This window comes from Silurus aristotelis (assembly GCF_946808225.1).
Source record: "Silurus aristotelis genome assembly, chromosome: 16".
In the NCBI taxonomy this organism is placed as follows: domain Eukaryota; kingdom Metazoa; phylum Chordata; class Actinopteri; order Siluriformes; family Siluridae; genus Silurus; species Silurus aristotelis.
Window position 1 is genome coordinate 22,115,779 of NC_139589.1, and position 27,834 is coordinate 22,143,612.

At 36.7% G+C, this 27,834-nt stretch overlaps 1 protein-coding gene and 1 long non-coding RNA gene across 37 annotated transcripts in view; one reads left to right on the forward strand and one right to left on the reverse strand.

Moving 5' to 3' along the window:
• Window positions 1-27,834, forward strand: part of cast (calpastatin) — a 52,096-nt gene that overhangs the window by 1,203 nt on the left and 23,059 nt on the right. For 11 of the 36 annotated variants that reach the window (XM_083563989.1, XM_083564011.1, XM_083564024.1 and 8 more), the window contains exons 1-2: window positions 9,676-9,840; window positions 27,498-27,566. In XM_083563989.1, the coding sequence (XP_083420115.1) occupies window positions 9,766-9,840; window positions 27,498-27,566 (144 nt within the window). In that variant the 5' untranslated portion in view covers window positions 9,676-9,765. Of the gene's footprint in view, window positions 1-2,158; window positions 2,656-9,675; window positions 9,841-18,983; window positions 19,474-27,497; window positions 27,567-27,834 lie in introns of those variants that run through there. The other 25 variants (XM_083564019.1, XM_083564022.1, XM_083563991.1 and 22 more) reach the window with 9 other exon arrangements.
• LOC310738808 lies at window positions 17,898-27,499 on the reverse strand. The gene is made up of 2 exons (XR_014537160.1): window positions 20,582-27,499; window positions 17,898-20,095 (listed from the first exon to the last, which is right to left on the reverse strand). It is a non-coding gene; the product is annotated as an uncharacterized lncRNA (long non-coding RNA).

The window sequence follows — 27,834 nt, forward strand, 5'->3', positions numbered from 1 at the left end:
AATCAGAAGATTTTGCTGATTGTTTAGGAGCCTGGGTGTTTATGCAGAATCTGGTCTAATCAGACCTTTTGTTTAGTTACATATGCAATTACACTTAAATACACTTAGATTAAGAGAAAGGTTTTGCAGCATGGGGAAATCTTTAGGATGTAAAATTGGCAGATCATCTTCAAAGAAAGAGAGAGAAATAAGCTAAAGTTCAGTGCTAGTCAATGGAAATATCTTCACATAATCCACAAAATGAAATGTACATTGCAGAAACTATGCACTAATTTCAAATAAAACAAAATAAGAATACTGATTTATATCATTGATATACATTAATATACAATTACAGTGAGGAAAATAAGTATTTGAACACTCTGCTATCTTGCAAGTTCTCCCACTTAGAAATCATGGAGGGGTCTGAAATTGTCATCGTAGGTGCATGTCCACTGTGAGAGACATAATCTAAAAAAAAAAATCCAGAAATCACAATGTATGATTTTTTAACTATTTATTTGTATGATACAGCTGCAAATAAGTATTTGAACACCTGAGAAAGTCAATGTTAATATTTGGTACAGGAGCCTTTGTTTGCAATTACAGAGGTCAAACGTTTCCTGTAGTTTTTCACCAGGTTTGCACACACTGCAGGAGGGATTTTGGCCCACTCCTCCACACAGATCTTCTCTAGATCAGTCAGGTTTCTGGCCTGTCGCTGAGAAACACGGAGTTTGAGCTCCCTCCAAAGATTCTCTATTGGGTTTAGGTCTGGAGACTGGCTAGGCCACGCCAGAACTTTAATATGCTTCTTACAGAGCCACTCCTTGGTTATCGTGGCTGTGTGCTTCGGGTCATTGCCATGTTGGAAGACCCAGCCTCGACCCATCTTCAATGCTCTAACTTAGAGAAGAAGGTTGTTCCCCAAAATCTCGCAATACATGGCCCCGGTCATCCTCTCCTTAATACAGTGCAGTCGCCCTGTCCCATGTGCAGAAAAACACCCCCAAAGCATGATGCTACCACCCCCATGCTTCACAGTAGGGATGGTGTTCTTGGGATGGTACTCATCAATATTCTTCCTCCAAACACGTTTTGTGGAATTATGACCCAAAAGTTCTATTTTGGTCTCATCTGACCACATGACTTTCTCCCATGACTCCTCTGGATCATCCAAATGGTCATTGGCAAACTTAAGACGTGCCTGGACATGTGCTGGTTTAAGCAGGGGAACCTTCCGTGCCATGCATGATTTCAAACCATGACGTCTTAGTGTATTACCAACAGTAACCTTGGAAACGGTGGTCCCAGCTCTTTTCAGGTCATTGACCAGCTCCTCCCGTGTAGTTCTGGGCTGATTTCTCACCTTCCTTAGGATCATTGAGACCCCACGAGGTGAGATCTTGCATGGAGCCCCAGTCTGAGGGAGATTGAGAGTCATGTTTAGCTTCTTCCATTTTCTAATGATTGCTCCAACAGTGGACCTTTTTTCACCAAGCTGCTTGGCAATTTCCCCGTAGCCCTTTCCAGCCTTGTGGAGATGTACAATTTTGTCTCTAGTGTCTTTGGACAGCTCTTTGGTCTTGGCCATGTTAGTAGTTGGATTCTTACTGATTGTATGGGGTAAACAGGTGTCTTTATGCAGCTAACAACCTCAAACAGGTGCATCTAATTTAGGATAATAAATGTAGTGGAGGTGGACATTTTAAAGGCAGACTAACAGGTCTTTGAGAGTCAGAATTCTAGCTGATAGACAGGTGTTCAAATACTTATTTACAGCTGTATCATACAAATAAATAGTTTAAAAATCATACATTGTGATTTCTGGATTTTTTTTTTTTAGATTATGTCTCTCACAGTGGACATGCACCTACGATGACAATTTCAGACCCCTCCATGATTTCTAAGTGGGAAAACTTGCAAAATAGCAGGGTGTTCAAATACTTATTTTCCTCACTGTATATAATTATACAGAATATTTCTGTAAAACGATACTCATAATTGCATATCGTAACGTATGTCTTTAGATTTCACGATATGTTTTTTTTTCATATGATCACCTTCACCGAGCATCACACAGATTAGATCATTTAGCAACATTTGTTCCATAAAGCATGTGGAATTAGTTTTTTTTTTAACCCATGCATAGATATGTTTTTGCTTGATGTTTTGGTCTGCTGAGAGTCAAGCACATATTTTTTGTTGTTTTTTTTTTGTATTGCGTTGTGTTGTACAGATTAATCCTGAAATTGTAGCGACTCATAGTTTATGCTGGTGAGTAGCCTATCAGAATTTCTCAGGAATGTGAGTTTTGACTGCACACTAACACTCCCAGGTTCTTGCGCAACCCCACAGACTTAAAATAGTGAGGCCAAGTGAATCTACCAAGTATTCTACAAGGCAAAACCCAGCTGCAGTGTCAGTTTGACCAGAGTGACAGAGTAGTACATGAGGCAGAGAAAAACAGAGCATTAGAACAATATAGAGTGCACTGAGTGATAATTAGTTACACACTGACGGGAGTGGCACAAGCGGAAAGTGACGGATGACCCCAGGTCTACTTCTGCTCTGTTCTGAAAGTTAGAGAACGCCTCTCGTTTTCTTTCTGCTTCTTCTTCTCTGGGGTTGGTGTCGCTCAACTTCATGGCGTACGCTGCATACTGGATTCACCGTGTAAGTAATTTCCTGCCTGACACTTTTTTTTTTCCGAGCTTTGAACTCTGCGAGCAGGGAAACTCAAGTCTCCTGAAACAGGGTGTGTAGCTTCTTGGCATGTTGTGTTGAAGATCTAACAAATTATAAAGTAAACACATGGCAAAGGCTTTTGAGAACTCTGTGCTCATTTGATAGTTCTTATCTCTCATTCATGCATTCACTATTATATCCTGTATTTGATAACGTACACTGTAGCTACAAATGAATAAGATGCCTACTCTTATTTACTGTAAATGCTTCCTGTGTATTCTGGGTACTAGCTGAGTATGGAATATAAAATGTTGCCTGTTTTTTTTCACCAAATTTATCCTTTTTAATCTAAAAAACAATGAGCCCAAAACAAGTTTCATGCACATTACACAGCCCAGAAAGTTCTTCTGAATAGAACCTAATGCTTATAAATGCTCTTTGTTGGACTGGAAAAAATGAGATGGTACTATTTAACAACAAACAATGTGAGTGGTGTCCAGGTGGGTTGCCAGATTGGAAATAGTAAAAAAAAAAAAAAAAACAGGCTATATTTTATATGTGGTGTACCTCATCATATAATGTGCACTGATTATTTTTTGGTTAGCTTTGTTTCCCAGGATAAAACATATTTTAAAAAAAAAGGGGATAACAGTATCTCGTCACTGGGGTTGTAGCTTAGTTTGAAACTTAGTTAAGATGAGAAAAAAAAAAAAAAAAAGTTACACATTGAAAGTAGAAAAGATACAACAAAGGATTCTGAGGCGATTTTGTGTCAAAAATATACTCAAATTTGGTCATTTCAAATGGTGTAATGCTTTCTGTCACAGCTGTTCAATATGATCTGTAAACGTGGCATAAGGGGTATTATGGGATCGGATATTATGGGATACCGAGAAGTAAAAATAATTAAAAATCTTTACTCGAACACTCGACTATTCCAAATTTGCATTTTAAAGCTGAGCGTAACAAACACATGAAACATTATTTATGTGTCCAGTTCTAGTAATAGGTCTATTAATAGTTTTCCCTTTTTTAAATCGTATGCATTTATTATTATATCTAATTATTTCTAATGCAGGTCATTTAAATGATTCATCTGTATTGCACGTGAAATAGGCTATTTCACATTTAAGTGCATTTGAAAAATAAGATGTTTTTCCCCCTGAAGAAGAATACCACGTGGTCTCATTTGCAAACTCGGTTTGCATCGGCTCCATTAGAAAGACGTCAACCTCAGCCGTTTAAACGCATGTCAAAATTTTCATGAAAAACAGGTTGCTGGAATGGTAAAAATGTCTTATCTCTTCCTTGCTCTGAATTTCTTTCTAAAATTCTTTCGTTTGCTTCATCTCTCAGTCTGTTTCTAGCAAATGTGACATGTTTTAGCTCCAGGAAAATAGTTCTATTCATTGAGCTCTTTCTAATCAGGCTGATTGTTCATGTTTTGTGAACAATTTTATTTTTTGGATGAATAACCGGACAAAAATAACACGATTCCTCACAAGAGCATTAATAATGATCGGTTTAGCAACGTGAGCTTTACAGAGAGAAATCACATGCTTGTTAGTTCATGGCATCCATTTGTCTCCATCTAGTGTATAATATCTGATTTCGGACAAACCATCGTTCAACATCAGCCCAAAATATTATCATTGTTAAAACAATAGCTCAAACCGATATCAAAGATTTCGACAATCACCCTCAACAATTGGCTTAGAGTACTTACACATGTCATTAGCATTAACCCCCACACATTTAGTCATTATGGCCAAACCCTGAAAACTGGTCTGACTTATAAAAGTCATAGGAATTGTTTGGAAAAACATGCCTGTGAGAACAAGCCAAAAATAAAACAATAGTGATTTATAATTAAGGCTTAAAGAAAGCAATATTATTATCTTTCTAAAGATTGTTTTGAAGCCCTCTCTGGTAGATCTTTCTATGGTTCTAAGTCCTAAGAGGCCATGCATTATCCTTTTTTATCAATTTCTCTTTATTGATTTCACGTAATCACAACATAACAAAAGTTTCTCGTGACCACAACATAATTACCACAATTACCACGTTCTTGTGATCACGACAAAAGCCATGGTTATGGATATTATCCATGATGTTAGAACAAGTTTATTTTTACCGAATACAGAGAAAAATTTTTGTTATGGAAATCTCGAGAGAAAATGAAGTCGTGATAACGAGAAAACAACTTTTGTTATGACGAGATAACAAAGAAAAAGAAGTTGTGATCATGAGAAAGCAAGAAAGAAAAACATATTGTAATGCATGACCTCTTAGGACCTCCGTATATTTGCGTTGGAGGAGAGAATAAAACATTTCACTATTTGCCGTTATAGGAATGAAAAGGTGGTGTGATGCAGCCTGATATAAAGTTATTTCAAAATCTGATCAGTCCATTGCCAGTTCTATTAATTCCAAATAAATTAGACTGAGATATTCGCTTAATGAAAAGTGTAAAGGAAACTAATGATACAGACACACAACAGTACAAACTGTATGCATCCCAAACAAGAATGGCTTCTTGGGTTTACACAGTATTAATTGAAATGTTCTAAATATGGACTATTATCTAAGGTCATGTGCACCATATGTGCCGACATACAGAGGAATCGAAATACCATTTCTCTTCCGTCTCTTCAAGTGTTTACATTTTCAATGCAGTATGGAGAGTTTATATATGCAGTCAGTAAAATATATACAGATTTTGGGTGAGGTAACAGCAGTGTACGTGTAAATATATATTACAAGTACACTGCTGTTACCTTACACAAAATCTGTATATATTGCACTGAACTGCTGATATTGAACTATATATATATATATATATATATATATATATATATATATATATATATATATATATATATATATATATATATATTATAGCTGGGTGAATATTCCTTGTAAAACATCTGAATGTGTAAGGTGCAGTATACATTCTAGTATATGTAAACACACTGAAGATCTAAGTAATCTCTTAAATTTGAAATCTTTTAAATCTCTAACTCTTAAATCTCTTCTGATAAAGCCCTATGTCTAGTCATTTTCTTCTTTCATCTATCATGAGGAACAGCCTAAAAAAAATCCCCACCTGACATCCACTGACCCTTATTGTTGAAATTCTTTGCTCAGGATATCCCTAATGTACATGGCGTTAAATCTTTATTGTTTAAAGATGTAGAAACAGTTTTTCTCTTGTCTGTTACACCATGTAAGTACTATAATTAACACTGTGGTCAGGGTGATGTTGGCATTTCTCTTGTACTGCAGCAATATGACAATTTATTACTTATTCATAGAAGATTATACTGTACCTTTGACTGTTTTAGGGTTATACTACATTTTCATGAGACAAAGGAGTTCCTGTTAATCACTTAATTTGTAGACGTTGTATACGCAGCTTATTTGTAACTTTCTTTTATAACTATTTGAAAGGCGTATATTGTATTTAGTTTCTATTCTGTGTGCAATATTAATACGCAGATTAATTGTGGGAATCTGTAGAGTTTATGAGGGTTACATATTTGCATGTCTTGCATGTTTTTTTTTTAAGCGCACCTCTGGAAACGAGTGCATGGTTACTCACTGTGGATCAGCTGCCAGTTAAAAACTATTCAGTAAGAAAATAAAAATCACACATCATATCGATGTATTTTACCAGGTGTTACTGTCACTGCCACAAACCTTTGAACAATAAACTTTAAACTTAAATGCTTATTTTAATACCATGGCTTGTGATTGTAGTGCACTGGACAGACAGCAGAACAAGAAAACCAAAGGCTGACAAAGATTGTAGATATTTACCTTCACGCTATGTTGCAAAAAACAGGAAGGGCGTTACGAAACGCTTGAGCATGGTTAATTCCAAGATCTCCTTTTGTGTGTAGGTAGGAAAAAAAAACAAATCCTACACATTTATTCCCGGCGTTCTTTCTGAGATATAAAGAAAAATGGTGCAAACATCCGTCCATGTGGAAACAGCGAAATTTGGTTTTGGTGTCCTGATGATTTACGTAATTTAAAACACTATAATTACTTCAAAACATTTACAAGAGTATTTTTACAAGCTTCCCTGTCATGTAAAAATGTAAACATAATGTAAAACTTATCTGTCTAAGCAACTGACAATGTTTGAGCAATGTTTTTTTTTGCGTGTGTTTAACAGACATGAACACGTTCTTTGAAAATCATGTCAACCATCTTTGAAACATGTCTGCGTTCTTTATATTTACGGTGGTTTCACTAGTCATAAACATACGTTTACATGAAACATCCATATTTGTCCATTGATTAGTGAATTAAAAAAGTACTTGAAAAATATTAATTTAAGTTATTTAGATTTGTAATAAAAAATGTGCGATTAAGTTGCGATTAATCACAAGTGAACTTGTGTGTTGCGATTAATCACGATTAATTTTTTAATCGATTGACAGCTGCCCAAACTTCACACTTCTTAAATTCAGGCAAACTGACTTCCTGCTAATGCAACTGAGAACCATGGACACTTATGGTACTGCCATGTCCCGTGACTTGTCCTCATGTCCTACGTGTGCTATAAATACCCTGTGCATGCAGTAACTCATTTTTCAGTGACACTCACTTAGGCACAGGCTCCAAGACAGGTCAAGGTCTTATCATGGCATTAACTCGTATGCATCGGTATATATATTGATTGATGCACAGACACTTTATAAATATGCTCACACACATAAAGAGATTTGAGTATCATTAGGAGATAAATTTACATTTATTGCATATGGCAGACGCCCTTAAATCGCCCAGCACGACGTACAATTATCTCATTTAAACAACTGAGCAGTTAAGAGTTAAGGGCCTTGCTTAAGGCCTGGCGGGATTTTAACTCACAACCTTTTGATCAGAAGTCCAACATCTTAACCCCTGAACTAATTATGCATTTTACTAAGATTCCAGGAGTTTTTTTTTTTATATGCTCCAGCAGGTTTAACAAGCCTGTTGAGCTCCAATCAGGTGTGTCCACCAGTATCCATTTATCTTCGTACCCAGTGTGTGTTGTCTCCGGCATGCACGTGGTGTCCGGGCGTGGGAAACAACGAGAAGTTAAACCTCATTCCTCAGTCAGTTCTAGATGAACAGATGCACTTGCTGGATTTGCAAATACGAATTGTTCGTAAGTATTATGAAATTAACAGGATACGTAGTTACAAGACTGAGGAACGAGAATCCTATTTTTTGAGGGGTTCTTTGTTTTGAAAAGAGTTGTACCAGAGCACAGCTGAATTTCTGATTCTGACTGGTCAGAAGATTTTTTTCTTTTTTATAACAGGTCGGTCCATAATAATGCATAAGGCCTTATAATACATAGTATAACTACAACTGTATATAGAAAGAGTGAATTCACAAGCACTTCCATGAAGGACATATTACATCATCAAAACCTATGATAAATGAATGATTGTTAGGTCACAATAAAACTAACAGCTTTTTAATGCTTCCTTTAAACATTAGTTTAATTTGAATATTTAGTGAAAGGAGTCTGTCACCACAAGAAAGTCGTCTTTTTTTAAATAAATCTCGAATATATTTGCACCTTACAGTTTGTGTTTTTAAAAGACAGAAAATCAGGAATACATGTTTATAGCTGCTATAACATAAGTGACACGTTGAACTAACTTCCCCACACTAAAGTAAATGTAATTTTAGACCTATAAATGAAAATCAGGTTTTTCTGTGAGTTCTAAAAAAAAAATATAACAAAGACAAAGTATATTAATGTCAGGGTGCGAGCGAAACAAAAGGCAGAAGCCGGAGTACAGTTTGCTTGGGTTTTAATGACATGCGTCACACACACACACACACACACACACACACACACACACACACACACACACACACACACACACACACACACACACACACACACACACACACACACACACACACACACACACGGCAGTTCTTCGGTTGCGAGAGAGGCCGAGGTACGCTTTGGGAGAAGCACGGGGAGGAGTCCTGTGTGAAAACCAGACCACGAAAACATAACCCGCACGTGAAGTCCAACACATACAATAACAAACGCTGGGTGAATGTGAGAGAGGGGTTTATGTAGGAGCGGGGTGGAGTGGTGATGAGCTCCAGGTGAGCGTGATTAGGCCTGGAGCTCCAGAGAGAGTGGAGGCATGATCGATTATGAGCCCCAGATGTGCGTGGTTAAACCTGGAGCTCTAGGGAGAGCGGAGGCATAGAGAGCCACCAAAGGGGGCGTGGCAGGTGGATCCCTGACAATTAATATAAGCCTTGTTGCTGAATTTTTTTTTTTTGACCAATCAGAATTGAGCCAGCAGGAACGCTGTGGTATAATCAGTGTTGATAAATAACCTGCTAAACTAGTAAAATGTTCAGTTACACCCTGGTTCAACTTCAATTACTAAGCAGCTTCGACACTCATTCAGATTGTTCATGCCGTGCAAGTGAATGTTCCTCCACCCAGAAGTTACATGGATAAATGACACAATACACTTGGACTTTGCACCCAGTTGTATAAGTCATAGATATTTTTTTTTTTTGAGTAGAGATTTATGACAACACTGTGAAGCTGTTTGCTCGTTGGTATGGTTGTTTTTGAGAAAAATTACCTCTGGAAGGTAACCACTTACATGAAGGTTCATACTCAAAGGTTTTCTTCTCACTGTTTGGTTTCTTTATGGACTCTAAGAGTACATTCAGTGCACTCTGAGGTGTTTGACAATTCCTGTACCTGGAAATTCTTCAACCTACATGTCAGACTGGTTCAATAAATAGGCCCTTATCAAAGCTCTAAAGTGATTAATTCTGTCTGTTCGACTTTATGCATTTCCACTGGATTAAAAAGTAAAATATATGATTCCTAATCCTGTCAAACTCCAGTAAGTTTCCTGATTTAACCCGCCTTGTGCTATTTCAGAGGCATAGCTCCTCCCAGTCCATGCTCTGAGTCCTCCTCTTTCCCTTTCCTCTCCTCCCCTCATCTTTCAGAGCCTGGAACGTGCTGTCTCGGAGAGGAGGTACACAGTGTGAGAAGAATTTGCAGGGACACACTTAGTAACACACACACAGGCAACAAACATGGGACAGTTTATTAGCTGGTTACGAGGAACACAGGAATCTTCAGGCCTGGAGGATGTCACCATAGAAGAACAGGTCACTTTCACTGGATATACTGTGTCTAAGGTCTAAGTAGGGAGTGCAATGCATGGTGGGAATTGGTGGGAACTGGTGGGTTTGTGGGTGTGTACTTGATCTCAGGGTCAGGACGCAGTGCACGTGTGTTGTTAAAGTGAACAGCCGAGATTTCTAATGTGTGTGTTCATGGTGGTGTTGTTGGATTTCTGTTACGCATTTACACAATCACAAATAAGGGCAGGGTGAAAGGGAGAGAGTTCAGGCACTGGGCCAGGTTTTAAAGAGGAGTAATGGAATGTGACAAGAGTACTGAGAAAACTTTCCAGATTTGTGCACAGAAACTTTAATTTCTAGCCGGAATTGTTGTTGTTTTGGCAACTTACTTGCTTGTTTTGCTGAGTGTGCATGTTTAATGTTTGCACAAATGTGAAAAAAGTGGTGTGGCAATGGAAGAGTGGAAATTCTTTTGGTTTATCAGGACAATGAACTGTGTGTCCGTGTGGAAATGCTGTCATTGACTTGAACATGATTTCTGTATTCTTGTGTTGTTCAATATTTTTACATATATTAAATAATATGAAATTAAATATGTTTGTATATTATAATTTAAATCCATGCTTTGTAGTTTTTCCCTAAAACTTTTGTTATTGAAAGAGAAATAAATGCCATTATTTTATTTATTTCATATCTGGCAATTTCTACTGATTCAGTAAAATAAGATAAAATGATTAAAAAAATGATTAAAGAAATCAAAAAAGTATATGAGGGCCTTTTTTTTTTCGTTAAAGAAGAAAGGTCATTTTTAACATATTTCTAGTGACATCATCTTTTCTAGAGAAAAAGAAAACAATCCTCATTATTCCACCTCAAGGCATAGAAAATATGTTGCAGAAGGAAATTAAAAAGGAAATGAAAACAGATCTGCTTTGTATTTTATCTCATATTTAGAAGCACCTGCTTTGGATATATCTCTTGATCCATTTTTATTTTTTCAGTTTAGGAAAATGACTTGCGAATAGTTTCCCTTTCCCCTTTCTTTTTTATTTTATTTTTTGTTTCTTTACATTAAAAATAGTCTACAGCTGCAGGCATGTTTATGTAGATGTCCTTCATCACCCGAGTGCATTGCTGGAGCTGTATCTTCTTAGACATGTCTCAGACACAAAGAATATGACCCATGCTGCATTTCTGAATTTATTAATTTATTTCTATTTTCCTGTCTGGGTCTCTGGGATGTGTGTGTTTAGTTGCATTGAGGTGTGTCAGTAGTCATAAGGTTAAACATTACCCATAATTCAGACTGATATCTCCACTTAAAAATGGATTTCTAATATCCAGCTCTCTTTGTTATGTTAGGTGTTTGTACAGAAAAGGACCAGGCTCCTATGATCTTTATTCTTCTATATGAACTTTATGAGAGTCAACGCCTTGCTGTCTTTTGATTCTTCTAATCTTGAAAACACTATATCAGGATACTGTAAGTGACAGTGATTGGCCCAACCTAGAAGTTAACATGGCCTCAGAGTAATTAAAATTTTTTAATGAATATCTGTATACCTTCATCACATAATCATTCAGACAGGAGCATAAAGGAAGATTATTAAAGCAGGTAACAGACCTTGAAATAATTCAAACCTGTATGATCAGTGATTAGATCAGGATCCAACCTGTGTTTTCCTTCAGGTTTGGCTCCAAACACATTACATCATCCATGTAACTGTTAAAACAAGAGGCTCAAAAACGTTCTTTATTTTATTTATTTTTAATCGTAAATCTTAAAAAACTGTAGTTCTTCTGTAGAAGTCATTAGACATTTTTAGGGACTAAATGGAGGAAGCTGGATGAAGTAACTTGTCCAGTTTACAATTATAATTTTCCTCAGTATTGCCATTTTTGTTCGGTTTAGTTTTCTATATACAAAAACGCACATTAGTTGGCATTCATTATCGTACAGACATAAATGAGTAAAAAAAACAAAAACTAATTTTGTAACCATTTCATGAGAATCAACGCAAGAATGCAGTATCGTGATTCAAATCAGGAACAGCGTTTCAAGTTACACGTGTAAAATGTATCCTGTAAGATGCTAAAGATTGTAGTCAACCAAGCTGTAGTACATTGATAGGGATTCACTGATGAATTGATATTTTTGTGCACATAAAATCAAAAGGAGTACATGTTTTTGTTACTCTTCATCTCCAATATTAATATTCAAATTCGTAATATGACCTACTAAATATGTCTCAATCAGGGGCTCTTTTTTTTTGTTCCAATTGTTAAAATTAAAGACTTTAAACTTGTACATGATGCACATAGTCATAGTCATGCACTTGGGCTACTGAGGCTAAATCTTTAAAATGTTAGCTAATTGATTTAGAATAATTTTGTTCGCAATAGCAGCTTTTGTTTATTGTGAATGGTTGCAGCATGGAGCTGGTTTTTGTTTCAGTTGTAAAAACCTGTACAGTGGTGAGAAAAGTATTAATTGTTTTCACTGTATCTGGGTCACTTGTTGTCAATGGCCAATAATTAACATACTGGGTTAGAACTGTTGTTAGCATTATAAAATGTGTTAACCTTTTAGTGTGGGAATGAAAGAACCATATTGGAATTGGGCAAGCTTTCAACCTTGCCATGCATTTTATAATGGCAAAAGTTTAGAGAAAGTTCTAGGGCCTTTGTTTTGGCAAAAGGAGATCCGAATCAATATGTCACTATATGAATACACTTCGATTAGATTCTGTTTCCGTCTGTTTACATTTTTTCTATCAGATTTTTCAGAAAATAAAGTGCTTGTAGGTGAATTGGCAACTTTAAATTGCCCCTAGATGCTAATGAATGTTAGCGTGTGAGTGTGTGTGAAAGGTGATCTGTGATGGACTGACATTCCATCCAGGGTGTATTCCTATTTCACACCCCGTGTTCTGGTGATCCGTAATGACCCGGACCAGAATAAAGTGCATACTTAAACCGATCGACCGAACGAGTTAAAATAGGTTTGCGTCAGTAAAACATGTTGCCACATGAGTTTGGTAAATACTGCACAACACTGATATTTACTTTTTGTGCTCCAGCTCTTAAAGAGACAAATTAATATAAAAATGTAAAAAAATTATTAGTGGAATGAAAGAAGCAGTCATAGTTCATAGTTTTATGGGATTGGTTTGTTTTGTATGTGTTTGTGTTCTCTAGCTTCAGCTTCCGTCTGAGATGTCAGATCTCTCAGCTCAGTGCCTCTTAGCTCACTTCTGAACATCGCACAAATACAAAACACATTCCTTGGCTCTGCTGGAGCACAATCCGCTCGCACCCAGTGATTTCAGTCTCTATGGAACCCGTCAAATACATTAGCATCAAGATCATCATCACTGAAGATGATTTTGATTGAATCGGGTGATAGTTCAGGCTTGAGATTTGTTTTGAAGGTGGATATAAAAATATAAGATAAAACATAAGATGATCACCAAGACATAAGATGAAACATCAAGATCATCATCACTGAAAATGATTTTGATTGAATCGGGTGATGGTTCCGGGTCATGGTTCAGGCTTGGGATTTGTTTTGAAGGTGGATATAAAAATATAGGATAAAACATAAGATGACTTTATTAACCTTGTAAAAGATTCGGCATTAGTAAGGTGAAGGTGTAATTCGTCAAATCACATTTATCCTGGGTCATATTTATTTATACAGTATTCATAAAAAGGAATATTTCTTGAATTCAGAGTCATGTTGTTCAGCTGCCTCAGTCAGTAAGTCATTTTTAACTTATGCCAGAAACTATGTGTATGTGGTACAGACCTCCAGGGTTGCCAGATTGTTTTCTGAGTAAAACTCTAATATATTGGCATCACATCTTTTCTTGAATATCCATTGTAACTCTCTAAAGAAATCAGCTCAACTTTGGGTTCATTAATCAATATGGGTCTATAGCATGTGATCCAGCTCATTTAGGTGCCATAAGATACTTATAAATCAAGGTCAATTTATTACTCAAAGTCAAGTCAAAGTGAACTTTACTGCCATTCAACCGGCAGTAGGCTGCAAAGCAGAACAAAACTTTCACCAAACTCTCCAATGTGAAGTTGCAACATTAAAATCAACAGCAAACTAGACAGTAATGAAAATGATAATAATGAAAGATGATAAATATTGCATGTCAGATCACAAATACAAAGGCTTATTGCACGATAAATGTTAACATTGTTTGGTTGGCATGAATGTAAAAGGACTGTGATAAATATAAAGTACCCAAGTGATGAGAGTTGAATAAATAGCACATGACTAGTCTGATTATTGCACAAGACAAGACTGAAAATAGGTGTTTGGTTCAGCCGCGACAGGTCAGTGGGTTTTCTGTATTGTCAAAGTGATTTGAGTAGCCTGATGTCATATGGGAAATAGCTTTTGCAGAGTCTGGTTGTCATGCACTGCATATTACAGACATGAATTAAACAATATTTAACGTATTAATATTAAGCATTAAAAAACCTTCGTCTAATTTAGGAAGATTAAGTCATTAAAAAGTGTTTTTTGTTGATTATTTAAGGTGTTTGTATAATATAATTATCTTTTACTGTTTCCAGAGTGCTTAAAACAATTCATTATTAACCTTAAATAAGTCTTTAAATGAAAAATTTAATAATCTTATATATAAGACAAGACCATTATAATATAATATAATATAATATAATATAATATAATATAATATAATATAATATAATATAATATAATATAATATACATGGTCACATGTCTCATTTGTGTTAGAATTCTGATTTACTAAAACAAAAGAAAGTCTTTAGTATGTTCAAATGTTTTAATATGTTCCTCTAGTGTGTATTTACTGTGTATTTCTATTCCTCCTCAGTCCGGTCACGTTAGATAGATCAGTATTGAGTAACTGTGGGGGCTATTTATGACCTGTTACATGGCCTGAAAATATCTGCTTGCATTTACACAAACACCGTTTTATTGTGCATCCCATATTTTTGGCAGGAAATGTACTCACACTGGCTCCTGGACAGAGATGATGAATGCACAACAGGTCCCTAGTGTTAAATATAACCTGCTACTAAACTATTGTACAATCAGCACACAGAGTTATCAGGCAAAACCAAATCACATTATCAAATTCCTGATATGAAATAACGATTTTAATTCTGGATCGACTAAAAGTTTAAGCAGTAGATTCCATGTATTATATAAGTATTTGCAAATGTGTGTGTTGAATGATTATGTCAGTGAAGTCTGCATGTGCTTGTACTGTATATATATTCATTCTTGTGTTTAAAGGTGAAGTTTTATCAACTTCCAGAGGTTTTGTGAACGTCTTGGGTGAAGTCACCCATACTTTCTTAGTATCCCGATTGTGTCGGACAGTATAATACATCACAGCTTATGTTCTCCATTGGACTGATGGAAATTATTCTAAAAGTAATCGAGGAATCAATCAGCTAAAATCAAAACCTACAAGGTTATTTAGCATCATTTGCCGTTTCCTGTCATTGTATGACACACGATTATCAAAAAATTTGATTGTGTGTAATAATTTCTGTCCCAGAAACAAGTTTGAAAGCAAAATTGTATAACTGCAAATTCAGACAATAATGGATAACAGGGTTCCAATTTGATTTGTATTCAATATGGCACTAAAACACAATGAGGCAATTGTTTTGAGGTAATGTGCAGTTTCTAGTCCCTGGTTAGCGATCTACAAGATGATGAGCGATGATGATATTTACGGTACTAAGTTGAAAGTTGAAGCCGAATGGATTAAAATTCTAAAGTATTATTGTGTCACTCTGTTTAGGTAGATATTAAACAATAGCACCAGGTCATCAACAGGTTGTAGGAATGGTTGATATAATTTATTTTAAATGGTTATATCATTGATTTTCCATTTATTTTTTATTCCAAAATACTTTCAAGCCCAGCATTGTCAAAACTGATAAACTGAACCATCATTGTTAATAGGACTGAACTTCTTTGTTACATATAAAAACTTTAACAAGAATATTAAAGTACTTGATTTGTTACATACTTGAGATCTCAAAATCTCATGTTGTATCGAGATATTTAGGGCGAGAATTAATTCTTCCAGTACTGAACGCATCGATAGTTTAGGTTCGAGGTAGAAAATTGAAAATAGACCAATGTGAATCAATAATGTTTAAAATGTTTAAATATTTTAACTAAAAGATTTGTCACAAAGATGTAGGTGCCATTTAAGCTCACAATTTCCTTACTATTAGTCGTACTTTGGCCTTGTTTACATTACCGTATTTGTGTTTAGTCTTGTTTTTCTCTTTCTGTTATGTCTGTTGCACTAATTAGTGTTTTTTTTTTTCCCCACGCATTCAATTCACACACTTACAGTCTCACCGACCCTCAAAACAGGGGGGTGGTGGTGGTGGGACTAAAGGGGGGAAAAAAGTAGAAGCAGACACATGCTTTGCCATAAAGTAATTCAAATAACACATTCACAGTGTTCTCTTGTATCTATCTAACCAAAAACTGAAACGAAATTGAACAAAAATGAGACCCACCAGGAAATCATACTGATATTTTATTAGTCTGATATCTGTGTCTGGCTGCACTGATGAAATGCCTGAGAAACAAAGCAAGCATTCTCTCTTTGCTTCTCTTTAATGCATGCTGGAGTCATCATCCCATTTCTGATTGGTTCTACTGTGTAAATAGGAGGAGGCCTGAAAACTTGCCTGTCAAAAATAAGGGTTGGCATGGGTTGCCAAGTAAATGGTTTTCACTCCATTTTCACCAAAGCTCTCCTGGAGCATTCCCTATATGTGAAAGACCCTTGCTTCTTGCCCTACAGGAGTATAGGGACAATTTGCCAGGTATATCAGGGAAATCGGTGGTATGTGTTATCACAAAGTTTAATGGTGGTATTGGGGTCTTCCATATTAGGTCAGGTTGGAAGGCTGTGATGTGAGTCTGTGGCATGTCGAGTCTGCATTCCAGTTTGTTTGCATAACAAGCAGAGGTATGCCTCCTTGTTTTGTTGCTAAACCTGAAAAGGAAGTGTATGTATTGCGTTTGGAAATTTCATATTCATCCAATATTATGTATCTGTTGCATGCACAATGAATTACCACAGTGAATCCAATGAAAAATCTGTTTTTGTAATTATTAGGATTTACCATTGGGATGTTATAATCTACCATATGTCCCAAGGAACTTGTATATTTTTTTATAAACGTATCACAAGAGTCATGTAGCTCAGTGCTATTAAAATAATGCAGTAATGTAGTAAGAAGTGATACAGCAGCATTTCATTACATGTAAGCATGCAGTGCTATTACAAATATATAGAGTATAGACCTAATATAGGAATAGATAGCAGTAGTGTTTCATCATTATACTTTATAATAATATATACAATTTCTAGCTGAATAACATATGAAATACATATATGTACCAATGAAAGAGAAAATTAAGAATTATTCATAAATATGTTATCAGATGTGCGAGCAACTTTTCTATCTGTTCTAAATGTAGCTTAAATTAATACTTTTCAAGTTTTCAATACTCAATATGGACATGGATAAATATGGATGCTTTTATGCAAATGTATGTTTATTATTAGCAAAACCAAACTCAACATAGAGCTTGATGAAAAAATATTCTTGTCAATGTTTTAAAGTAATTGTGTTGTTTTAAATTACGTAAATCATCAGGATACCAAACGGAACTTTTGCCATGTTTCCACACGGACGGTTTTAATTGCCGGATTTGTGTCACAGCGGATTTTGGTGATTGATTTGAGACTTGGTGCAGCAGTAAAACAAATGTTAAGTAATTAAAAAAAATTTTTTTTTATCTCATTAAAAAAAGGATGTCGTAAATAAATGTTTTGAGCTGAAGGTTTTGATTTCACCTATTTTATATTTATTTATTTATATTTTTTTAATAAAAATGGTCCAACAGAAATGCGAGCTGCATGAATCGCGTGTTAATAAAATTAGCGGCTTTTAAAAAAATTGCGCTGATGCGATGCTATTATATGCTAAAGCCTATATGTTGTAATGAGTGACGATGCAGAGTGATGATTATGGGATTATACTTTAATTATTAAACTATACAATATAGATTATACTATAATTCATAATGATATATAATATAAAAAATACATATGCATAAAAAAAATTGAAAATGAATAATTATTAATCAATATTGGAACAGATATACTAGAGATGCACAGAGGCTATATGTTAGAGTAATGATGTAGAGGGAAACCTCATGTCAAGTAATTCAAAGGGGTTTGGTAATGTTTTATGGTGCTACAGTATGATACAACACACACATTCACTCACACACAGATGTCCTGACATTCTGTTATTAGGTGTGTAACAGACTTCACCTGGGCCCACCTTAACTTCGTCATAATTAATCACCATGCTTTTGATACTCACTTGTTTTAAAGCTTGTCTGAACAGGATACATGTATACGCATTGTATGAATGATGTGATTTATGTTACATCATCACTGAGTCAGTGTTGCATCATTTCGTTGCTGTAGACACTTTTTTTTCCCTCTTTTGTTTTGTTTAGAACATGCCAGTGGGTGAACTGATATTACTTTGTGAAAGTGTGGCTGGATGCACTTAATCCCATTCAGGGAGTATCTCCACCTCAGTGTTGTTTGTAAGATGGACCCTAAATGCAGAACAACCCTAACCAGGAGGATAAATGAACGAGTTGATGAAGGAATTATTAGACATTTAGATCTATAGATATATTTGCTTGCACATGCATGTTCTAAAGCAAAACACTAGATGGCAGTGTTGTCACAGAAAATGGAATGTGTTTACACACCCAGGCGTGTTTTAGTTTTAGAAACAAGGAAGGACTCAAAGTAGTGAGCTGAATCATGGTGGTAATGACAGCCTAGAGTTTGTCTTATATAAGAGCTGGCACACTTTCCTCAGCCTTGTTTCGGCTTGTTTTCAAAAGCGTCGTTCGTCTTTCAGGCCTCAGAACAGATCCTGTCTTGATTAATTAGTAATCTGCAATTCTGTGCTTTATCCTGTTTGCTTTTCCTTGGCATTGATCTCTCTTCTCTCTCTCCCTCTCTGTGTTTCTGGGTGGAGCTGTAAGCTTGTAAGGTTGCGAGGCAGGGCCTCATTTTTTTTTGTGATCCTAGCTCAGATTCCAAAGCAGTGACTGTAGGAGTCCCACCCAGCTCAGCAGATCTCAGACAACGCCTGTGGCCTTTGTCAGATCGAGCTCTTCATCTTCACCCAAAACATCAGATGTCCCTTATCATCTAGAAAAGCTTGTCGAACCTGTGCTTTTTGACCATTACTAGCCCATTAAACCGATCTGCTTATTTTTCTTGGCGTCCTGTCAGAGAGGGCCGTCGTGCCCACCTCTCAGCCAATGAGAGAGCTTTCTAGCACAGCATCATCAGTAAAGAAGGAGGGCTCTTCTAGGAGGAGTTTGGGAGTCATTTTTATACTGGGAGGGGCGTGTTCCTGATGTTTTTTTATGTGTGTATGTGTGATTGTGAGTGTATGTGTATGTGTGAAGTATACACTTTGAGCTGTCATACCATACAGGATATCTTGATTCTTTGGAGTTTGTAAAGACACACAGGAAGGACGTGTTTCTAAACGCAGGAGCCAGATGGTACGTATTGAGAGTACTGGGTGTTCTGTGGTTTCCTGCTGTTGAACCTGATTTTTCTGTGCCTGCAACACTGCCAGCATGGACTGCAGTTCATGGAAAATGTGATGGGTGCAATTTATGACTTTTGCCGTAGCTGGCCAGTGCTTGTTTTTTCTTTTTCTTTCATGAATCATGTGGAGCAGATGGAAAAAAGACGCAGATGAAAGTTCGATTATTATTCCAAAAAACTTTCTTTGTATTATGCAAAGTATTGATTTTGTAGACTACGAATGTGTAAAACGATCTTTTTTGTTGCAGGGCAGGTTCCTGTGTGCCGTGATCGATGTGCATTCAAAACCAGCCCTTAAACATTACATAATTTGTCCAGCAGGCCTTGGATTGCTGTTTGTTTTAGTTATTGATTTGAAACCACTTATTTGCTTGTCAGAAGTATTTCCTGAAAGTGTCGCAGTGTAGCATCACATAATGAAAAGCGTAGCCTGTTTACATGACTCAGTCTTGTATCTGAGGACAATCTGAATCCGGTAGTCGTAGCATAACTCTGGTCAAGCTTGAATTTTAGCTCCAGCACTAATAGCATGCACCTGGTCTGGCATATTTAACGTCTCGGCTGATGATCAACCTGGAAAACAAGTAAACTTTAGACGGATGAATATTCTTTACATCTCTTTTCAGCCTTATTAGGTGACCAGGGATGGGGATTGTAAGATGACATAACTGGTAGATGTTGGAGACACACACAAACACACACACACACAAACACACACACACACACACACACACACACACACCAGCAAGATTACACGCTTTGCACAAGAGCCTCTGTAGGCTTGTGGAATTGCAGGTATCTTGCTAGTAAGAACCTGTGCAACTACCTGAGGTGCAGTAAAACTAAAGCATTTGAGTTTATGATCATGGAGTTGAACGAAAGTCACATTTGTTCAGTCCCAACGAACAAAACTCGAACAAAACTCTCTGTCTGCTGGTTGTAGTCGTCTTTAGACACACCTGATGTCTGCAGGCAAAAAATAAGAAAGCTTATTAAACTACTTAATATATATTATAGGCAAAAAACCCTAAATTTTAGTCCAATTCTAGTTTTTCTTACCTGTACAGATCATTTGATGGTCTTTTTTCCCCAGTCTGCTGCACATACATGAACCACTTTGAAACCAGTGACATATCATGTTATATTATAAACAATATGGTCACATGAGGATTTTCGAATGCAGTTCCACTCAGTAAGTCTCAGAAACCCTGCATGTTTTTATTTAGATGTTTGCTTCTCGCTCTGTTTACTTTCCATAGATTGTGTGTACTTGGTTGCGTGGTGCTGTGGTCATGTATTAGTCATCACTTCCTTTGAACAAAAAAAAATGGCAGTCCAACTGATGTCACTCCCACTGTTCTTGTTGCAAGCCTAACCTGCACAGAGTATGCTGTATACACTTTAAAAAAAAAAAAGCGGACCTGTTAGTACCTGTGATGGGATGAGCCCAAGGTAATATTTGCATACTAGCATTCAGAAGCCAATGTAAGCTGGGTGTGCCCGAATCATGCTGGTAAACCACTAGGCATGCATGCTTCACATTGGGCTGTGGCCATACTGGAACCAGTTTGTCCTATTATAAAGGGGCAAACGGGTTCCCATTATAGACAATCCAAACATAATTGATAATTATGGATTAATGGATCGTCTAGCAAAGTGAAAGGCAGTAAATTATTTTAATGGTGTCACAATTGTTTATGAACTTTCCCTACATATTAATTTTGGCCAGACATTACAGTCATTAGGACATCGAGGCTAAAGAGGAGCTGCTTTTAACCCGGCTCCTCTTATGAGCTTCTATTTTCACCCCTTGTGCTATGGTTTCAGGGATCTGTGTGCACAATTTGGTAAGCAGCTGTGCCCTACCAGAGCATTCCTGTTGACTGACATGGCACGAAGCAAAAAAAAAAGGAAAAAATGCTGTCTTCTCTCCAGCAAGTTTGGTTTTAGAGGATTGATAGGAGAGCATGTTGTTTACAGAGATACTAAGGCATTTGGGGACAGTGTGTGAGCACAGATTTGGAGGTCTGAGTCATAAGACTGTGTTTAGGGGGAATGTGGGTTGGATTCAGACTGCAGTGCAGGGATCAGTGGAGGTTTAAAGGCATACACACATTCTGCAGAATCCTGGTTTAACCTTTTCAAATGTTTTATCCTCTGATTTATTCCTTCATTTCGGCCAAATGTACAGGTTCTTTTTTTCCCTAATCATTTACTAACTTTTTTTCAATAATTTTATCTTTGGTGAATATTTCCGATCATTTCTTTTTTCTAGCTGGGGGTTTGCACCTGTAAAAAAAAAATCAGATTATTTCTAATGTAATATTAATAATAAATTAGGTTTTTTATTTATTTATTTGAGTTTAACTCATCCCAAACTTTACCGGATTCGAGTTTAATTTCCAGACATGTTTTATTGTTCTGATTAGCTCTTTCCCTTGGTTCATTCATGTGAATCATGTCTCAGGAAATACCTCACCTGCTGTATTCTCTCCACTTTCATTCTCTCACATTCTTGCATGACATCAGCTTTTACCTGCCCTCTATTATTTATCCGGTTTGCTTTGTAATTGAGCGAATGACGCAATAATCCAGGTGTTTACCGTGTTGCTAATGGAGATATCTTGAAGGCTCTTTTAAACCCTGCGCCCTACAATAAAACCCGTCCAAAGTTTGCACTGGCTCGTCAAATGAAGCTCTCTGTATAGCTGTACCCACCTCACATAGCTTTCCTGTGAGTGTGTGCCTTTATTTTAATTGTCATTGTGTTGTTGTGGTGCGGGTTTGGCGTTCCATCCTAAATATTTGCATGTCCACCCTGTTGACAATGTTGATGTGCACCGAAAATCTGTTTGTAATACGTATAAAGGATAAACCCGGTCACACAGACTATCCATAAGAAATTCATTTTGGTAGAGAAATAGGGGGTTGATGATCAACAATTACATTAGGTCTTTAAATTCAAACAAATCATGCTTCTATAAGTGAGTCCTCCTCACAAGTTTGTGGAAGTAACGCAAAAGCGATAGATTAGATCCGCTGTATGTTTGTTTAGTCAAGAGAAAATGGAGTCGATTTAGGAAGTCGTTCGTGTTCGCTTCCTCTGCATGATGCTGCATATTAACTGACTGTGGCAGCGGAGGCGTGGCCGAGCGGCGAAGATCCCATCGTTGGTTCCTCCTGCGTTCCTTCCCAGGTTTCGGCACCACTGTGGAAGAGCTGACGGTTCAGGGGAAGGAAAACCACTCAGGACAGGACCAGTTCCGAACAAATCGGTTTATTTAAGCGATCAGTGCTTTATTTACACTCTCGCAGGCACACACTCTCGCTCCTCTTTATGCGCTCCCCCTGATCACTGCAAGAGAGAGAACATTCATTAGTCAAGATCTCCCTCAGGTGTGTCATTCCTACGCCTTTCTGCTCCCGGCCTCACCCTCTATTCACAAACCTGTACAACAAAACTTTTACAACATTTGGTTGCTTAGGATGTTAAGGCATTGGTAGGGGAGGTGGTTGCTTAGTGGCTGAGCCATTAGAGTTTGGATCGAAAGGTCATAAGTAAATTCCAGCCATACCAAGCCAAACTCCTGGGCCCCTGAGCAAGGCCCTAAACCCCATAGCTGCTCAATTGTAGGAACTATATAAATATAAGTCTCTCTGGATAAATGCCATAAAAATGAAACATACTGTATTGATGAACAAAACCATGAATTTTTTAAAATACATATCAAACAAAATAAGAAAAAATAGCCAATGCTTGCAACAATCACTGGTAAAATATTTTCTCATTGGAGACGAAATAATCAACATTTAGACATTTATGACTTTTTTTTCGCCACAATAAACCACATTTTGTAATTCGTTTCACACAATAAAAATTTAAGGAAAATGCTGAACAGAGTCAGACAGGATCGAACCATGGGTCTGGAAAGATTTCACAACATTTCTGTCTTATCGGCTGAAAAGGACTCAACACAACTGAGCCTGGAAAGAGTGATGGATTGATTTGCTAAATTCATGTTAAGGAGACACCCTGATATATTTCCTACATAAAAATTACAGAAAAGATAAATGTTGTTTTGAAACACACACAAACAGCAATTTAGAAAGATTAAACTGGACATTAGACAAAACGAAAGAAGACAAAGGATATCAGGACAAAATGTTAAATGAAATTGAGACAAAATACCAGAAAAGATTAAAGAAATATATAACAGAATGAAAGGTGAACAAAGAGTAATCCAGTAAAAAAAAAAAAAGGTAGGTAGAGAAAACAGCTTTAAAGAGATAATCAGTAAAAGGAAAAATTAAGTAAAAACACGAAGAATATAAAAAAATTGTCATCTGCTTTGTTTCTTTTTTAATCTTTCTCTAGTTAATTTTGGTCGTCTTATTTATGCTGTGCTATCCAAATGCGAAAAAGGAAAAACACCATAGGCATTGCTGTGATGTCCATATTTCATTAAAAAAAAAACCACTTCATCAAAGAAAAATTGCTGTTTTGGAAAATGAATCCCTGGTTCGAGGAGGCAAGGAGGTGAAGAAGGGGGTGGTCTTGTTCTCATGGCATTAAGACTCTTATCTTTTCCAACCAGAGCAACGCTGCTTGCCTGAATAGAGATAGTCAAGTCATCTCCCATGCAAGTATCCAAAAACGTGAACTGCAAACTTGTATTTTGTAGACATTTAGAGTATGATCGAGGCATTAACTGTGTGATTACCGCATGAATATAATGAGCCGTTCAACTGTTAGAAATTGACGCCTGATGAGTCATGCAGATTAATAACTAAATGAGGCATAATAAAGATGGCTGCCATGCATGTCCTGTGTTCATTAGTTGAATGAATCGTGCACATCTAAAAAAACAAAACAAAAGGAATGTAATGTTTGCAGGTATCGAATAGCATTTAGAGAACTGGGGATTGACTAAAACTTCATTGACTAGATTTTTGTCTCAAATCAGACACATGTACTATTCTAAACATTAACATTTGAAAAGAAAAAGCCTTTCAGATACATAATGAAGGTCTGATTTGCATCCACTTTTTAAAATCCTAGTAGAGTAGTCCATACTTTTGAAACTAAGGCCATAGTTTTCGAATGCATTGTTCTACACGACAACAGCAAAACACCTTTTTCATGTGCTTAGCATCGCCCCGCTAATCCTATTAATCCGATTAATCCGATTAATTCCAGATGTGTAAGAGGAATGCAAATGAGAACGTGAACAATGCTGCTCTTTCAAGTATAAACCCGGGCTTGTGCACCGCTCGCATAGGTACAGCCACCTGAAATGCTTTATCAAGAAATCTATGATAAGAAGTTTGTACAACAGTTTCCTCTCTTACTCTCGTGGAAGTGAATTTATCTAGGAGCTCTGGCATGAAGCAGCCATTTTTTTAAAACGTGCTGCATATGATACTGTATTTCTATTAAAGAATTTAAAGTAATGTTTTTTAGTAAAAGTTTTCTTTTTATCGATTGCCTTCATTTAGGGTTTTTCTAGAAAAAGAAACGCTCAAATATCAGTTTGTAAAATCTATTTCTAAGGTATGATTCTATCCTTTTCTCTTTTTCCTTTTGTCTCTCTAGATATTATTTTCTCACTCGGACATGTGAAATCTCGTGGCTCACAGCACGGTATTGCTATTTTTTGAGGGCACACGTCAAATATTTTCATTTCTGTCTTTGTGGTCATAGAGTAACACAGATGTGAATGAACTGATTAAAAGAAATCTGGCTTGTGAAGTTGTGGCTAATTAAAAATAACACATTGTTCAGTCAAGTGTAAAAATATATCTTGATTTGTTTGACTACCAGTATCATCATTGGTCACTTTTCACATGAGCTCAGGTCATCTCTTTCAATTTCGTTTCTATTATATCATTGTTATCCAAAGATCATGAGATCGATCAGCTGTTCCTAGGCCTACAGACATATATCCGTATAAACAAATATGAGATTGTGATTGCTTTTCGTTTGTGTGAAGAAAATATGATGTTCTTATACACAGTGATTTTCCAATAGCTTTTCCAACATTTTCCAACCCATTAAACAGGAAGTGCCTGCTTGGTATATGATCACGTCATAAAAGACGAGGAAGGATATCAGGACAAATGGAATTGAAATAAAACACCAAACAAGCAATGAGAGACACAAGAAAGTTTTTAAAGGGACGATCAGTAAAAGAGGCAAAATTAAGAATATTTTTTCCATCTGCATTGTTTCTTCTTGAAAATTTCTCAAGAGAGACAAGAAGCAGTAGTATCTTTTTCTTTGTTACGTATTTAAAATGCAATAAGGTCAGAACACCGTAGATATTAGTGCGGCAACCAAGAATCATAAAAAATAATGAATAATGAATTTTCACAATGAATCCCATAGTCTTGTTCTCCGGACACTAAGCCTCTTATCTTTTCAAATTTGTCTGATCATCCAGTAAGTGGTTGAACTGTAAAAGTAGACTGCACTGTATCATTAACCTTCTAAGTGCAATCTTTTTTGTAGGCATTACCAAAAATGCTTTACACACTAAAGTCCTTATTTCATTATAATGCAGCCTGCAAGCATGACAGAAAACCTGCTTGTGCTTTTGCTTTACAGGTTCATTAATATTCTCACTGAGCCTGTTTGTCAGTAAATTAGCAGTAAATATTAGCCTGCAGGTTGCAGCCCAAATTGTCGCTCTTACTTTCCTGACGCATGTGTTATTAAGGATGCTTTCTGACTTGCCTTAGAGCAGTATTAGGTCACACCTCAAAGGTATACACTCAACACACACACACACACACACACACACACACACACACACACACACACACACACACTAGATGTCTTTGAGTAATCATGGCCCTATAGCATTTTATTTAAAAATAGCAAGGATGTTTTTGCATAGAACATTTAAATAAATTTGGTGTGGCCAGACTGAAGTCACGAGCTAATGTATCAGGACCACAAGTTTAAATCTCGTGTGTGAGATCCCACAGGAGTGTATGACTTGTGCAAACATCATCCGTAAGACATAAGGCTTCCACTTCCTTATTTGATAGAATCAGATCAACAACTAGGGCTAATGGTAAATGGTCCATGATACAACAGCAGTATGTCAGAATGCACTATTCCAAGCCTGAAGTCTAAAGGTACTTTGAAGGAACTTTGGCTTGTGGCATAGTTGTTGGAGCCAGAATGGCAGAGTTAGATTTCAAATAAAAAACAAAAAGAAGCAGCAACAAAAACCAAAAAAACTCAAAAAACCACACTTTAGCATTTTGATGAGCAGAAAAGCAGGTCCTGATTGCGCAGCGTGCCGACCCTTGGGCGAAAGACTGCCTCAGGATTAACTTCTGTCATTTAAGTACAGGACTCTGTAGCTACAGTGTGCACAGGCTCACTAATATTCTACTGCACAAATAAAGTTTTTTTCAAATCAGTTGCCCAGATTTAAGCACAAAACCCACAAAGTAGTAATAAAACAAATAAAAGGGCAAACAAAGATAAGTTTCAAACTCATTAGATAAGTTTTTGTAGTCACGTGTTCATAAATCCTTATCAGAATTCATTTCTCTTACATGAATGAATGTGTAGATTTAACAGTCAAAGAGAAATGTGAAGGGGGAAAAAACAAAATGTGAAGGGTCTAAAATCCCTAGCATGGCTAAAGCATTGTTTCCAGTAATAGCTAAAGCCAACGCCCCAACCTGGCACTTATCTGGCATGTTTTCCCTGCGCCACATGGTTTTTGCTCTCTTCATACCTGGCAAACAAAGACATTTAGATATATTGTCTGAGGAATACCAATATCTGGATATTGCACTCTATAAAGGATTGTTTATGCTGTTTACAGAGATAAAGCAGTTTTGCATGACTGAGATAACATCAAGTGTGTGTGTTTGTCATGTCACCATTCAGTAATATTCAAATGAAATAAATAGAGTGTATATTCAATATCCATTATTTCTCTTTTTCTCTCCACAGTCTCAGCCTAAACAGCCCACTTCCACCCCATCCGTGCCGGCTTCCACAGTGAAACCTGCACAATATGAGGTACAGTTTTTGGATCTTATTGTCTTCCCTTTCAGTTTTACAAATTCTGTATATAGTGTGTACGAACCTACTTCCTGCTTTGTGTGGCAGACTCCACCCCTAGGCCCAGCAGCCTTCCTCTATGATCAGTATTGTTCTCTTTCCTGTTGCTGCCAATGAGTTGTTCTGTGTAGTTGAGTCTGGCCTTATTTTAGAACCGTGTGCCTGAAGAGAGACAACATGGCCTCCTGTGCAAGCATTCGCAATCATGCCGCTTAAAATCTTGCAG